Source organism: Archocentrus centrarchus, chromosome 24 (assembly GCF_007364275.1).
Source record: "Archocentrus centrarchus isolate MPI-CPG fArcCen1 chromosome 24, fArcCen1, whole genome shotgun sequence".
Classification (NCBI taxonomy): domain Eukaryota; kingdom Metazoa; phylum Chordata; class Actinopteri; order Cichliformes; family Cichlidae; genus Archocentrus; species Archocentrus centrarchus.
In genome coordinates this window covers 1,199,628-1,215,571 of record NC_044369.1, presented here as the reverse complement: position 1 = coordinate 1,215,571, position 15,944 = coordinate 1,199,628, and the positions used below count along the sequence as shown (strand labels likewise).

Here is a 15,944-nt window from a genome sequence, read left to right as displayed (position 1 = left end):
GGTGCAGAGATTTGTGGGATTAAAACACATTTATTTTTCAGGGCCGGACCTCCCTTTGGGTCATGTTTGTGCTTTTATGTGACAGCTGAAATAACTGTGAGTTTTACACTAACCTCACCAAAAACAAGATTTAATAGGAGCATTATCAAAGTTTCATTATATTAAATGAATCGGGGGAGGACGGGCTCACTGCTGTTTGTGTGAAGATATGTGTTGACTCAGCTTGATGTAGTCTCCAGCAGCAGCTGAGAGCTCCGAGGAAAATGTAAAAATTGATCATTAGTTCAGTGAACCACTGAAAAGCTCTCGAGTTAAAAGAGGAGCGTTGCTTTAAAAGCTGCTGCAAAGACGATGGTAAAGCTTCCAGCTCTGCAAACAGCGCAACTGTTCTGGGTCTGTTCAGTTTTTCTTCGTGATTGATTCTTCTGTGGAAAAACCAGAGCAAAGCCCAAAGAGATTCACTTTACAAAGATATAAAACAGAAGCAGCTCTCAGAGAGGCTGCAGGACAGATATTTGGCATGCAGAGAGTTTAGAGGTCGCTGCCTTTGGTTTCATCCTCTTAAAAACAAACTAGAGCTCTTTTTACACACGAATTCTGGGCCGTTATTCGATGTCGCTCTGTTATGTGTTATGTGTGAGTTCGGCCCCAGCGTGGCCCGGTGGGGTCATTAAAACGGTATGTCGGGTAAGGTGATTGGCCGGCCGTGTTTCCAGCTGCATCCACAGTGCAAAATCTCAGGAACTCAATAAAGAGGCCGTACTTGGTGACACTGACTCGACAGAGTCTGCGAGAGCACCTGAATAAAGTCTGAGCTGCGAATAAGACAGCAGCTGTGAAGATGATGCTGTCACAGTTTACGAGGCATCGAGGCCAGGCGCTCTAAAGTCGACATCAGTGGTTCTCGTTACCGCGATCGTAATCAAAACCTTCGCTGCTAAAAAGGTAATAAGAGTCCCTCATCAAACCAGCTGATCAACACGTTTAAAGGTAAAGAACAGCTTCTATCCACCACCGCTTTGATTCCATCCATCCATCCATCCTTCCATCCATCCATCCATCCATCCAGCCATCCATCCATCCATCCATCCATCCATCCATCCATCCATCCATCCATCCATCCATCCATCCATCCATCATCTGCTTATTCTGTTCATTTTCTTTGGTGTAACATCATTATATACATCATATTCCATATGAATTAAGAGAATAAGTAGCAGCCAGGTGCTGATAATCAAATGCACTTGAATAATGATCATTAACAATTGTGAGCACCTCCAAGTTTTGGCAGTTTGTTGGTCTGGAGCGTGCAGGTGTGTTAACACAAGAAAAAGACTGAACAAGCCTGTTAGGAACAGTTGGCATATTCACATCTTGGAGGCCTGACTGCTGTTTGTGAGCTGGTGTTGTCCAACACTTCTGTCCAGATGTTCTGCACTGCTGCAACTTTGAACATTAAAATACTGTTGTATCTGTGTGCTGGATTTTCCTGCAGGATATGCCGAGTCCTGCCCTGGCTCTGTGAAGCCAGTGAAGCTCTACAACGTGACATTTCTTTCATTTTATTTTATTATGTTACTGCAGAAAACTAATGAAACTCGTGAAATTCTTCAGGCTGAAATGAGCAATTTAGGACAAGTCTCTGCTGTCAGGAGAGTTTGTTTTAGTGCTGAAACAATGGACTCATTTGTACGAGTGTTCCTCATCAGTACAGGACCCAGCAAAGACTGTATTGTTTAGCATTCTGGCCATAGGAGCCCATATATATGAACATTAGATCAGCTGCTTTCTGGAACATTTTATTTTGCAAAGAGCAGCAGCTTCAGGACATTCACATGTGTGAGCTTGAAATGGCACTGAGTGCATTTCCATTACAGTAACAGTGTATATATATATATATATATATATCATTACTTTTAACCTTCTTTCAAAGCTGACTGTGTCCGTAAAGGGGAAACCTGCCTCTGCACATGACACCGTCATGGCAGGTCCTGGCTGCTGGGAAATGGAGATGAAAGTGAGCCTGAGCTGAGGAAAAATGAAGTTATCCCATCGGAACGCTTACCCAACCAAGATGGCTGCAGGCGGTTTCCTCCCTGTGCCTGTCAGGACGCACAGAGAAGAATCTGGAGTTTCCTGTGAAGTGGCGCACAGATGTTTAGTGGTTGTCAGTTAAAAAGGTGATCACGGTGAGGAGGGTGTAAAATCATTTCACTTTAACGAGGACTTTAATGCCCCACAGAGGCTGACTGTCATACAGCCTTACAGGACTGATGATCACAGTAATGCAGAGTGAATTCAAATAACAGCAGCGACATGAGCTGGAAGAACAGAGTTAGCTGTGACACCGGCAGCGGCGCGCGATCCTTTTAAAAGGACGATGTGATGGGAACACTGGATTTGTTTAAGCTACACTGCAGTTAGAGTTTGGATTCAGAAAATGGAAAGCAAATTTAACTTGGAGAAAAATGTTTGTGCATGAATGAACATTTTAATTTTAATTTCTCATTGCTATAAGTGATTCTTTACAGTCTGCAGTTGTAAAAATGTATAGTCAATACCCCAAATTAAAAAAAATAGGATGTTAACCTCCCTGCAACTTGGAACGATCACTGGTGACCTTTGACTTTTGATAGAAAGGCAGATTGGCAAAGGTTTCCAAATAAATAACATCTGATTCATAAACGCTGACAGATTGCCAGTATGCTGCAGTCGCAGTCAGCCTGCACAGATGAGCACGACTCGTATGCGATTCATCTCTTTGCAACAGGGGACTCGACTCGGGGAGTTGCATTCACCGACCTGCAGCGACCGCATCACTACATGTGGAGGGTAGCCTTTATTGCATTGGGACAGTGGAGAGAAAACAGGAAAGCTGGGAGAAAGACCGGGGGTGGGCGGGTTTCACACCCGGGTCTCTGCATTAGGCTGCTTAACCCAGAGAGATAAACTGGTGCTGGGTTCTGGTCTCTGAGGTTCTGGCTGCACTCTGAATGAGAGTAGCTGATGTGAATGTTGACAGCAACAGATTTGCAGCATTATCAGTAATCACTGTATTATCACAAACAGCCTGCATGTAGTTGCCAACTTGACACAGACTGATGCTGTAATCTTTCCATCTAATTACCATCTTGATGCAGCAAAGTCACTTTGCAGACAACTTGGTTTCCATCCTGGGAGCAACCATTTCAAAAGCAACAAGATTGCATGTTTATTGCACGCGGTCCCAGTGATTTTGTTCTCCCAGTGTGACTGCAGCTCAAAGTAAAAATCCTCTTTGATGCTGATTGATTTGACCAATCAGTGATGCAGTTACTGTTTCTGATGTGCTTGCTCCTCTTTCAGTCTTTATTTCGATTTTTTTTTTCAAGAACGAAGACGAGCTGAGCGCAGGGCGTAAGGTTTCTCCTCTGAGTCGGACGTGCTTGTACACAGGCAGAGAAATAGCTTTTAAAATGTGATCATTCATCTGGAGGTGACGTGGTTCACTGATCTCAGCTGTGCCTGCTGCTGAAAACGCCTCGAGGCTGCTCTGCTGTGTTGATGCTGCTGAGCCTGGAGAAGCTGGTTTCTCTGCCTCTTCTGTTGCGATGCCCTCTCATACGGCGGCTGAACTACAGAAAAAAATGGCAGCTTTGGGATGAAGTCTTCGCATGTTAATTCTGAGGTGTTGGCATCGAAGCTGATGTTTAAATCTCTGAAATATTTCCGATCCAAAGTGAGATACCGGACAGCGTTTAACTCTGCATTAAAAAGGCGATGTGCAAAAGTCTTGAGCCACTCCTTTATATTTTTCTGGGAAAATTAAAAATTGGTTCAGGAATTTATTGAAACGTGCAAACATAAATGGAAATACAGTCCATGAGGCAGCCTCCTGTCAGTGCTTTCAGTCAGCAGTCTCAGGAACAGCTCTCCAGGCTTCCTGAAGGACCTTCAAAGCTCTTCTTTGGATGTTCCTGCCTTTGGTTCAGTTCTCTCAGGATGATCCCACACTGCTGCAGTGATGCTGAGGTCCGGGCTCTGGGGAGGCCGATCCATGACTGAGAGTGTTCGCCTGTGTGTGTTTCTATCCGGGGATGCTTTTACTGCACTTGCAGTCTGTTTGGGATCATTGTCATGAAAATGAAGCCGTTTCCAATCAGATACTTTCCAGATGGTATTTCATGGTGGATCAAAATCTGATGGCACTTTTCGGAGTTCATAATTCTTTTAATTTTAACATTTTTAACACCACTGTCTGAATGCAGCTCCAAACCATGGAGTAGTGTTACACCAGGTTTTACAGATGCTGCAGGCACTCACTGTTAATAAACCTGACCTCCATACATACTGATGAGGATTTGAATTTGGCTCCATCACTCCATCAGACCTGTTGCCAGTGATTTTTAGTGCAGTTCTTGTGTGATGTGGCACACCTCAGGCTCTCCTCCCTGTTGCCCTTCCTTATGAACGGCTTTTTGACAGCTACACTTCCGATGACACATGCCAAGTATTCAGCTAACAGCTCTTTGGGAATCACCTTGTTGGTGCAAAAATATTATTTCATGCTGTCAGACTGTTATCTCTGGCATTTTTTTGTAGCTTCAACTAAATGTGAACAAATGTTTGCTAGTAACAAAGTGCCTAAAGATCATTTAAATTTGAATCTTTGCTAAGTTGTCTGCTGTGTAGACACAACACTGGTTCGGCCTTCAGTTAGGTTCCTTCTATGCTTTAGTAATCTATAGGCCGGTGTGACGTGGCTTAACTAACTTCTGGAAACGGTCAGGCACAAGGACCGGACTGAAGATGAGTGAAAAATCAGCTCATGTCCAAAAACTCTGGAAGACCTTCAGGAAGCTGGAGAACAGTTGTAAAAACTTAGAACAAAGTCTGGCTACCGTATTTTCCGGAGTATAAGTCGCACTTTTTTTCATAGTTTGGCTGGGGGTGCGACCTATACTCCGGAGCGACGTATATGTGACATTTATAACACATGAACCGAAATACTCCAGCCACTTGACATCTCCGTGAACTGCAGCTTTAAGGCAGTCTTGCGTAACCTGTGGGCGCAGTGGATGATGGATGGAGAGCACAGCTTAACGGCAACTGGGAGAATGCACCACCCAACTTTCCTGGAAGTCATTGGATGGATCAAGAAAACATGGGCTTCAGTGACAAACCATCCTGTTGGGATTCAGAAAGGCTGGAATAATTGGAACTGCAGCTGACGACGAGTCTGACTAACGCGACACAGAAGAGGAAGCGGCGCTTCGTCTACGGAGTGTACGGAATTGTTTAGAAGTGACACCGAGGATGAAGAATTCAATGGATTGATGGTTTGGTTAACTTGTTAGTATGTTCTTTATGCTATGGGTATCTGAATAACTTAATGTTACGTTAACATACCGAACACGTGTTCGTTGTGCGTCATGTAGCTGAATGTGCTACGTTAGCATAACGTAGGTGTAACCGTGTTCGTCCTGTTCTTTAATCCATTATTATTTTAAATTGCCGTTCAAGATGGAATTTCTGCTCTGGGTCTCGGATTCTATCAACCCCCCCCCACAAAAAAAAAGTGCGACTTATAGTCCAGTGCGAACTATATATGTTTTTTTCTTCTTTATTATGCATTTTTTGGCTGGTGCGACCTATACTCCGGAGCGACTTATAGTCCGAAAAATACGGTACTTGAGAGGTGACTCAAGACTTTTGCACAGTACAGTATAACTTCATGACTGAATATTTAAAATCCTGCACGCTTCTTTGTTTTGATTGGCAGTGGCCCGCAGGGGTCAGGGGTTCTTTCCGATGTGTTGAAGGTTTTCTGCAGTTTGCAGACTGTCAGTATTATCAGAAATAAGAGGCAGTGAAACCTTTGAGCCCAGTGATTTCATCAAGTCTGAGCTTTCAGACGCAGATCCTGCCTGTTTACATGTTTCCTGTCACTCTGGGTTAACCTGTACAATGAAGAGTGGACTATGGGTCATTGTTTGTGTATCACTGCTGTACACAGCTGCCCGGTCAGACAGATACAAGCATACAAACATCAGTAAACATCAGTGGGCAGTAAAAGTGTAGAGAAGCAGGATGTAAGGGTTTTATGGTGAATGAAGCATTTTTGATGATTAAAAATGGAAAACAGACTTTTTTCCTTCCACGCGTCTCAGAGACTCACTGCAGAGAGCCAGCTTATCTTTGTCACAGAGTACTTGGTCATGAAGGTGTTTAGAGGTGAGCACCTTACGAACTCTTATTAAATAATTAATTTAAGAGGGCTTATATCTAAAGCAGAGTGTGGTTGTTCAGTGCTCTGGCTCTGACCGCGGGCCTTCGGGGGCTTCAGCACAGTAAGCACTTTCATTGTGCAGCTGATGACCTTCCCTCAGTTTCCATTAAAAATCTGCATTCTCTGTAACTTCTTCAATCAGGACGTTGGAAACGACTTTGAGGATACCAGTTTAATGAACTCTTTTTTATTTCTGACGTTCGGCGAGTGCACCATCGCTCTGCCAGTCAAACTGATTGTTAAAGACGGTGCGTATGTGGCGGAGGAGGTCAGAGATGAAGGGCGGGGGGTAATTATAATACTGGAAACGGCTCCTGACACGATCAAGGAGGAAAAAAACGGCGTTGTGACACGACTGTAAAGCTTCCTGACACCAGACTAATCTATTAAACACACTGTTCAAAAACCATTTCAATTTGTGACGGGACGAGATCGTCTGGGAACGTTTGTGGAGCTCTGAGCAGATTTCAGCGTCTCCCTGTAACTGACGGAGAGACGAGGGAGAACATTATCACGATCATTAGAACCTTCCTGCCAATCAAAAATAATTGAATAAGCAGCAGTCTTGGTCCAGTGTAGCCTCAATTCTGTTATCAGCCAGTTAATCTACCAGCAGATCCTGGAACTGCTAAATAACATCAACTTAGATCTGAATAATCTGCTCACTCGTCACATAATCACTTAAAAAATAGAAAAAGTTAAATGGTAAGTTAAACCTATTCTTTGTCTTGCTCGGTGCTCTTTCACACAGCTTACAAATAAGTAAAAGTACCAAAAATGCAGGTTATATAAAATAAATAAGTCTTTGAATGAGACATCCTGAATAATAAAACAAAGAATAGAATCAGATAAAGATATTTCTGAAGTGCACATACAGTAAAGTATGGGACAGTGTTTTTGGATATGTTGGATCTGCACCATATTTTATCTGAAATTAAAGGTGTCATTCCAGTTGGGCGTCTCAGAGGTTAAACTCTCGAGTGCTTACAGACTTTTTTATACTCAGTTTGCTCTCGTCATGGATTAAGCTGTAGTTGGACAAACTGTCATAATGATGGTTAAAATGCTCCTTTTTAATACTCGGTGGAGGCAGCTCAGAGGTCTGACCCTGCGGTCAAAGAATGGGTTCCTTTATTTGTGATGCTTCATCGTAGCCCTCGGCAGCATCATCAGCATCTGCTCCATGAAACTTTAACATTGACCAGAACCTGAACGATGTGACCTAGAATGTACAAATTTACACCGTAGGTACATCTAATAAAATCTTGGACGAGTTTGAATCTCGGCGACCTTGACCTGAAGCTAAAGGTCAGGGGTCAAGTTTCATAGAAACTTAGTATTTCTTACTATAATGATGATAGTGGCTGTTTTTAAGTTACATTTTATACATGCAGTTTCATCTTTAACCCACATCTGTTTGAGCAGTTCAGCTCAGTAGGCTGTAATTAATAGTGGGGATGGTGATCAAATTTATGAGAGGAGGAACAGACCATAACTGACCACCACTGCAGATAATCCACCACCTGAGGTGAGGATGGAAAAATACAAACAAACAAACTCGTCATTGGAAACTTTGTGACTACCATCTGTGTCGTGGTGTCAGCGGCTTAAAATACTTACTTCATTTTTGAGACTTTGGTGAACCCTCCATATTTGATATCTCGATATTGGATCTTGTTATTTACCATGGAAAGGATCCTGTGATCATCCACCACTGCGTGGTGGAGGCCAATTTTATATAGCAGATTTTATTGAAACTACAGGGATGAACTGAGAGCTCTTAATGCCACACTTTTGACCTTTAACCTGCTTAACTGATGAAGACATAGAAAAGAAATTGCTCACACCTGTTCGAAATAGGTTGTCCAGTTACATTTGAGGCCCTGTTACATATCCTGAAGCTTTCCTCTAATTTGTGTGTGAATACCATCAAATAAAAGCTGAGTTTCTGCACATGAATATGCTTCGAGCCTTCGCTCCCTCCACACATCGAGCACTGGGCCACCATGACTTTGTTGCCGGTTCACTGATTATCTACTTTTGGCGGGTACTTCAGTACCTGCTGATTTGGAGGGGCTCTGTCCCAGTCATTCACCCATCACAATCTGTGCCTCGTTAAAGCCTCCGATCCTCACTGTCGACATCAAGAACCGACTGTTCTCCTGCTGCCTCGTATATCCCACCTACTGTAACAAGTAATCAATGCTGTTCTCCTCACCTGTCAGTGTGTTTGGTGCTGTGGCTGACAGGTGTATATTGTGATGTTTAACTTGTTTTTGCCTTGTTGTGTTTTATCTAAATCAAAAGGCTTCTTGTGTTTGTCTCGTCAGTCAGACGAGGTAATTCTGACATCCAGAGAAAATGATTGTTTTAAAGGAAGCATGAGTGTGCTGAGCAGAGGGGAGTGTGTCCATTCACTTACACTCTAACTCTTCTTTATGTGACAGCTTACTTTTTTCCCACAAAACAAAGAGGGAGTCTGTGAGTGCATTTTGGTCTGTAGACATGAATCAGAGGTCCTGGAAATTGGGTTTGGGAGATAGAAAGCAAAGTTCAGGTTTAAGATGAGTCCTCCTTCACTGGGGGTAGCTATAAAACAACTGGCTATCTAGCATGAAGCGATTCATTTTTTAACCATTTATTTTTCTTATTATGTCCCATGAGAAACAAAAAGAGGCAAATCTTCATAACTGAGCAGCTCAGTTTTAGGCTTTCACTCATAAACTACTGTTTAAGATAAAGAATCCTTGTTTGATATCTTATTTGATTTAATCTAAAATATTTTATGTTTAATAAAATGAAATTGTATTAAATAGAAAATAATTGGACACCCTGAGGGCTGCCTTGAAGCATCATCTTTAATCTTTCAGTCCGATTGTTGGTCCTGATTCTTCCCTTTAACCAGCTCGGTCATGTTGGTGTTATTTATCATATAGATAAACAATCTGGAGTCGTGCAGAAAGGGTTTCAGTGATGAGCGATTTCAGTGGGATTTTTTCATCCCTTTTCTGAAACCCCGGCTAAGTATTCAAACTCTGGAAACAGCTGAGTAAGAGTCCTCTGCAAGTTACAGCAAACTGCTTACAGTCTCATTTTGCAGCTGCTGATAACCCAGTGGTAGGTCCTGCCTTCAGAGCGGCTCAGGTCCAGAGTGCCTGCATTTCTCAGACACACCTGGAGGAGCTCTTATGCTCTGGGAAGAAAGAGATTGGACTAGATGAAGCGCTCACACGGTGAAATTGGCAGCGCTGGGTCCCCGAGCGGCTTCGTTCAAATGTCACTCCCCCACCGTGTTGAACTGCAGACATATTTCACGCAGTAACCTTTCAGCAGGGTGAACAGTTTGGTGTCTGTCTGGCTTCATATAACTTCACTGCTGCTTCAGCTGAACCATATCATCCTTTTGTCTGCTGGAAGAACCTTTATTACCTTCTTGTACACTGGACTCAGCTGTGTTTGAACTCACCTTTATATCACGCTATCAATTCTTCTGGCTGTGCTGCCTTTCACTGTTATAGTCTCTTCACATATGCAGACAAATCCTGTAGCTAGGTTTAAAAAAAATAAGGCTGTAGCTTCTTGTGCAGGTTTTATTCTGCAACATCGAAATGGATAACGAATAAATGCATTTTTAAAGGACACGCAGGAACAAAGTAACACATGAAATAAGAAAATGTTGCAGCTTTCAAAGGAAAAAGAGTAAAAAACCTACCAACCACTGACCCGAATGCTGTAGTTAATCCACAGTCTGTCTCACAGCCGAACAGATCGAAGACCATTACCAGCCTTAGCATGTCACACTGGTTGGAAGGCAGACGGTTTCCCAGCAGCAAAAACAAGACAAAGATGGAGTTTTTATGTCTTTAAAATGAACTCTGACAAATGCAGCAGTCTGATGAGCTTCAAACCCACAGCACAGTCCTCTGTTAACTGTTCCCCACTCCAAATTTAAGTTTTAATCTTAGCAACCAGGGGGTAAAATATCTGATTCTGTTTTGGAGCTGCCAGCTGGCACTACAACAGAGGACAGGTTACAGGTGTTGGGCAGTAAAATGGACTGTGAGCTACATGCATTTGGCATCAGTATAATATTAATATTCTAGTCAAAACGCCTCTTACGAGCTCTAGTAAAACTATTAAAAACACATCAGTGAGCTGAAGGGTCCTGCTGCTAAATGTGGATTAATCCACCACAGAAAATGGTCCCCAACAGATGCTCTGTTTTTCTGTGTTTGATAAGTGCAAGTAGAGTCTTTTCCCTAAAGATGAAACTATAGTGATGAGCTGTTAGAGGTGTCTGAAAGTACTGAGTAATGGGTTAGTGATCAGTTAGTTTTACCCAACCTGAACATATGAATCTAAGTTTAGGGGTCATGAGAGTTGTGAACCTGTGGAGAGGACTTAGGACGGTGTCCAGTGATAATCAGAGTCGACTGCTCCTTTACTCCGCTGAGCATCGCGCTCTCCTCGGCCAGTTTCTGTTTGGTTGGGGGGGTCATTTTAATTTGTAATGCCAACACCGATCAGTGTTCCTGTCAGCATCCCCGTGTGTTTGAGAGCTGCTAAAACTCTGTGAGGACTGAAATCCATTTTAATATTCATGCTGCACAAAGAGAAGGACACGATGATCGTTGGTGGTTCTCTGGAGGACTTTCAGAGTATTTTTGCCTTTTTATCAAGTAAACAAGGAAACGACAGGAGCTGACCGCATGCAACAGATTTCTCATGATGGATTCAGTCACACGTTTGAGTCGGATCACAGTATGATCTTCACCCAATCATATTTAATTATCACATATAAGTCGCCTGTGTTCCACAGAATCAAATCTGCCAGTCGACATGAAAGTTGTGAAAAACACGTTTACATCATTCAGTAAAAGTAGCAGTATTAAAATGAAAATGATCCTGCCTTCCACTTTTACTCCCACTAAAACTGGAAATATATTTGTGTCAAAATATGAGGTGAAGATGAGGGTGACAGGACTGTAGCCTGGTCCAGACCAGGTGGGCAATAGACACTAACAAATAAAACAGGTTTTTTAATTTCCCAATTAGGATGGACAAGACTAAGAGTCAGAGTTTCAAATAAATTAAAACTTTGTCTGGGTCTTTGATTAATTAATAAGCTGGAGTGGAAGATTGCTGCTACTCCTCCTCCTCGACCTGTGCTTCGAGCATTCTGACAGTTACTGTGACTCGGGGGTGTTGATTCATTTAAACTAACATATTCATCCTGCTGTAACCAGGTTTCTGTAAGGCAGAATAAATCAATATGTTGATCAATTATTAAATCGTTTACTAACAGGGACTTGGAAGAGAGAGACCTAATGTTTAATAATCCACTGGGAGCACCGTCTCTGTGAGGAAGGGGTTTTGGGGGTATGGCAGGAGGAGAGAAGCTGCAGAGAGGAAAGACTGCAACTCTGGTTCCTGGTCTCAATCCTGGGTAGTCACAAAATGAAAGCCTTTCTGCCGAAGGATGCTGAGTATCACCACAACATTTACCTGGAGAACCTTCTGGGAGGGAAACCAGAGCTGATTAATGGAAGCTCAAGTTTCAAAAAAGAGTGACGTGTTGTGAATGAATAAATCAGTCATATTGTTTCTCAGCTGGATAAAAAAATAAAATAAAATTGCTAAAATGATTCACAACACACACCTGTGCAACCCAACCAGTTAAAGTCTCTGTGCAGGAAAAAACTGTAAGTGAAGCACATGAAGATCACTTTAACTCCGTCACTGAAGTTTAGCAATGACACTAAAAAGGCAACTTTTTACTGGTGCTCTTTGGAGGTAGGTGATCATTGCCATTTATTTTCTGCCGATATTACTTCAAAACTACCGAGCCACACCGGGGGGCTTTCTACTTTTCAGCTGCATGATCTATGATGACAAAATGGAATGATTTTTTTAAGACAATTTCTGTGCCAGATTTTAACCGTGGTGCTATAAATCATGATCTGACATATTCTAGAGACTAAATATACTTCTGTCATCAGGTGTCAGAGCACTTTCTCAGCTCAGGAGAACTCAGTGAAATCAGAATTTTTCCAACTTGAGTTAAATCATCAGCAGAAATGATTAAAGTTTCTTAATGAGCTTGGGGCAGTGTTAGTGTGGTGTAAATGTGAAGCGTCTGGAGGCTGCGGAGCAGCAGAGAGGATGTGTTGGCGTGTGGAGGAGTTTCTTTGTGCCTCACATAAAAATAACAGGAAAATATGACAGAGGTGGGATCCTTATCGCTCATAAATCCACTGATCATCGCTGAGATAAAAACAAATCATGAAAAATTAAGGAAAATTAAGGAAAAGATTTTCAACAACATTAAGCCAGTATTGAAAAATACTGATTAAAAGTATTTTTTTTATCACAGTCCTGGTGATTCTTCTTTGTTGGAAGGCCTCATTCTCTTTGGTGGGTGCTAAAATCTTTTATTTTTTTCTGCTTAATCTGCAAAAATATATCATAATTTGTCAGTAGCTTTATTTTTTATATTTATAGCCTAATTCTGCAGAATAATTAGTAACTACAGCTATAAAATAAATGTAGTAGATAGACGAGCTACCACAGTTTTTTGCTCCAAACTGCAGTAAGTCATCGTCTCTCACTGAAACTCCTGGAAGTAACGGGCTCTGCTGCTGCACAGAGTTATAGATGATGAACTGAAAATGAGACGCTGTACGCTCACGTTACCTCACATTTTTTTAGTTTTTCCTCTTAACTGCTTTGACCCTTCGCTCATACCGAGGCTCTGAGCTCTGGATAGCTTTAGCCATTTTGCCATTGTAAGCTACGTGAGGCTGACTGGCTGCTCACCGGGCAGAGAACGCTGGAAATCGGCCCGATTGGCGCGTCTACCATTTTTCTTCAAAGTTTGACAAATTCGTGATGTTTCAGAAGTGGCGTTACCGCGTTCAGTAACTGACACCGTTGAGCTGCTCTGTTTTTACTGCAGCTTTGCAGGTGCTGGTTAAAGCAAGCCGGGCGTGGCAGCAGGTGAAAACGCGTTTAAGCTCGCTCAGCGTCTGTTAGGACAGCTTGTTTCAGACACAGGCTGAACTGAGGCCCAGCATCAGATACAGAAGGATTATTTTGAACTGTGAAACATGCAAAGCTGATCTGGAAGTGTCCAGCGATGAAAATGAGTCCAACAGATCCACTTTAATTAAAAAGCTTCATTTATTTCATAACTTTGTTATTTTAAAAGTAACAGAAATTATTTGTAAAATGTGTGAATGAGGATGATCTTCGTTTTTGTAGCTTAAATACTTTCTCTGATGCTCTTAGAGTTTTATGAAGCCTCATTTGGATCTGGATTTCACAGACCTTTCATCAGTTATGCAGATTTAGTTTGTCCTACATAATGAATGAACTGAGGTATTAGGAAGGTCTTAACCCTGTTTATGATCAGTAGAAATAGAATCAGTGGATGTACAGATTGTATATTCTGTGTAATGAAGCCTTAAATTTCTAAGGAAACTCCATCAACGTGATGTTTTTGCAGTCTCAGCTCGAGGCTGCAGAGAAGCTGATGGAGTACCTGATCACTGTGGGGAGCAGCCGCATGTCAGCGTCTTTCCTCATTGGTCACATCCTCTCTGAGATCAGCGCCCTGGCCGATGAGCTCTGGCAGGCCTTCCAGGTAAACGCCCCCGCTGCTTTCCCCACACCTGCTCCTCCTCCTCCTCCTCTTCCTCCTCCTCCCGTGTCTTTGTCTTGGCTCGGTGACAGCGCTGATCCCTTTTGTTTCTCCCTCCGCTGCTAAGCTGCCGTTTTGTTTTGCCGGTGACTCTGCAGCTTTGCAGTTTGTGCTTTTTTAAAACCATGTTCAGATCATGAATCTGTGGCTCGTGCTCTCACTGGGTTTGTTTGTTTTCCTCCCCCACAGACTCTTTCTCTCTCTCATATACCCATTTTTTATTTGACCTTTTTGTTCTTCTTTGTGCGAAGCGTCAGGGCCAAACAGTTTATCGACTCATTGCCGCGGTCACTTCTCAAAGTCCGTAATCGATTCTGCGTCCCACCAGTTTCCTGTGTGCCTCGTATTCAAACGCTTCTTGGTGGCTTTCACAGGCCGGGCGAGAGCTGCTTGTGACCAGCGTTGCTTCCTGTGAAAGGCAGAGCTGAGTGTCATGCCACTGGGGGTCCTGTGAAATGGAAATGTGTAAAAATAAAGGGAAAAGGGATACAGATGATTTCCCCCCTTCACTGCTCCCGCTGAGCTTCCCTCCCACTCAGCAGGGTCGGTCACGCTCACTCGTGCCTGTTTTTCTTCTCGAGAGAGCCTCGAGAGTCAGGCGATGCCAGAAAGAGAAATGTATCCACACTGCATTTTATTAGAGCCAAGTTAAAGAGGAAAAACAGCTGAACACACTGTTCACCAGGGTTATAATAGTTTTGGATTTTACATTATAGTTTAGTTTTAGTTAGTTTTTACTTTTTTCTCTCTAATTCAGTTAGTTTTAATTAGTTTTCAGAGTGGTTTTGCTCGTTTTTATTAGTTTTTATTTTTGGTTTCATGCTTAGTTTTAGTTAGTTTCAGTTAGTTTCAGTATTAGTTTTAGTATTTTCATACCTGATCAGGTGCAAGATTCAAGGCGCAAAAGTGACTATTGTGTAATGAAAACTTGACAAAAGATACAGTTTAAAGAAATATAGTCAACAACCAACTGTTCACAAGACATGCTAAATTTGTGTAATATTAAGGACACACATGAACATCAACAGGGAGAAACAAAGAAAAACATGAACTCCCAAACTCAATAAATTCTACAATAAACTCCACAATAAACTTCAGCATCAGTGCAGCAGATTAATAACGCCTACATGTGGTGTTAAACAAAAACAAACTCTTTGAAGGAGTCAAAGCTCAAATCCATCTGCATCCTGATGTTCTCACCACCTGAAGCTGCTTCTGTTTTAGAGCTAGCTTGGTTAGATGCTCGCTAATTAAACCTGCAGGGTCTTTGCGGCCTCTGTACACAACCTACGGAAGTTGCCGACCTCATGTCCGCATTTATGCTTGTGTAGCTGGATTGTGTGTGTTAATTACCTTATGGTCGTGTGCAGGTGTTTGTACTCAAAGAACCTCCATACGGGACTCTGCCGCTTTCTCTGCAGACCGCAGCCATTACTTTGCGGACCAGCGCGGTGAGCGCACGCACATGTGCACTCACACACACAGTTGTCCTGTGGCGCTCCCAGCTTAAACTCGGAGAGCGGAAACAATGATTTCATATCAATCCACAAGGCTTAAAATGAAAGTCAGTTTATCGATAATTTCAGTTAGTTTTAGTTAGTTTTGTAAACTCACAATTCAGTTTTAATTAGTTATCGTTTTTTCCTTTTAATTATAGTTTTTATTTATTTCAGTTAACGACAATGTTTTTTCAATTTCAGTTTTCGTTATTTCGTTCGTTTTCGTTAACTATAATAACCCTGCTGTTCACTCGAGATATTGACAAGGCAGAGTAGCCTTGAGCTGCAGTGTCTTCAGCAAACTAGCAGTAATGTGTATCTGTAAGCAAGACTGTGAAGAGGGAGTCCTCTGTGAGAGTGCAGCCCTGTCATCATCCTCTGCATTCAGGAGGTGTGTGATTGCGAAGTTGAATTAACCAGCATGTTAAACCTGTTGCTATGACGGTTTGACATTTCAAAGCACACGAGCAGGCATCAG

At 42.4% G+C, this 15,944-nt stretch overlaps 1 protein-coding gene across 3 annotated transcripts in view; it reads left to right on the top strand.

Annotated features, from left to right (window-relative positions):
- Nucleotides 1–15,944, top strand: part of mei4 (meiosis-specific, MEI4 homolog (S. cerevisiae)) — a 57,610-nt gene that overhangs the window by 6,397 nt on the left and 35,269 nt on the right. For 2 of the 3 annotated variants that reach the window (XM_030722155.1, XM_030722154.1), the window contains exon 4: nucleotides 13,773–13,910. The exons of the other annotated variant lie outside the window; for it this stretch is intronic. In XM_030722155.1, the coding sequence (XP_030578015.1) occupies nucleotides 13,773–13,910 (138 nt within the window). The remainder of the gene's footprint in view (nucleotides 1–13,772; nucleotides 13,911–15,944) is intronic. 3 annotated transcript variants of the gene reach the window in all.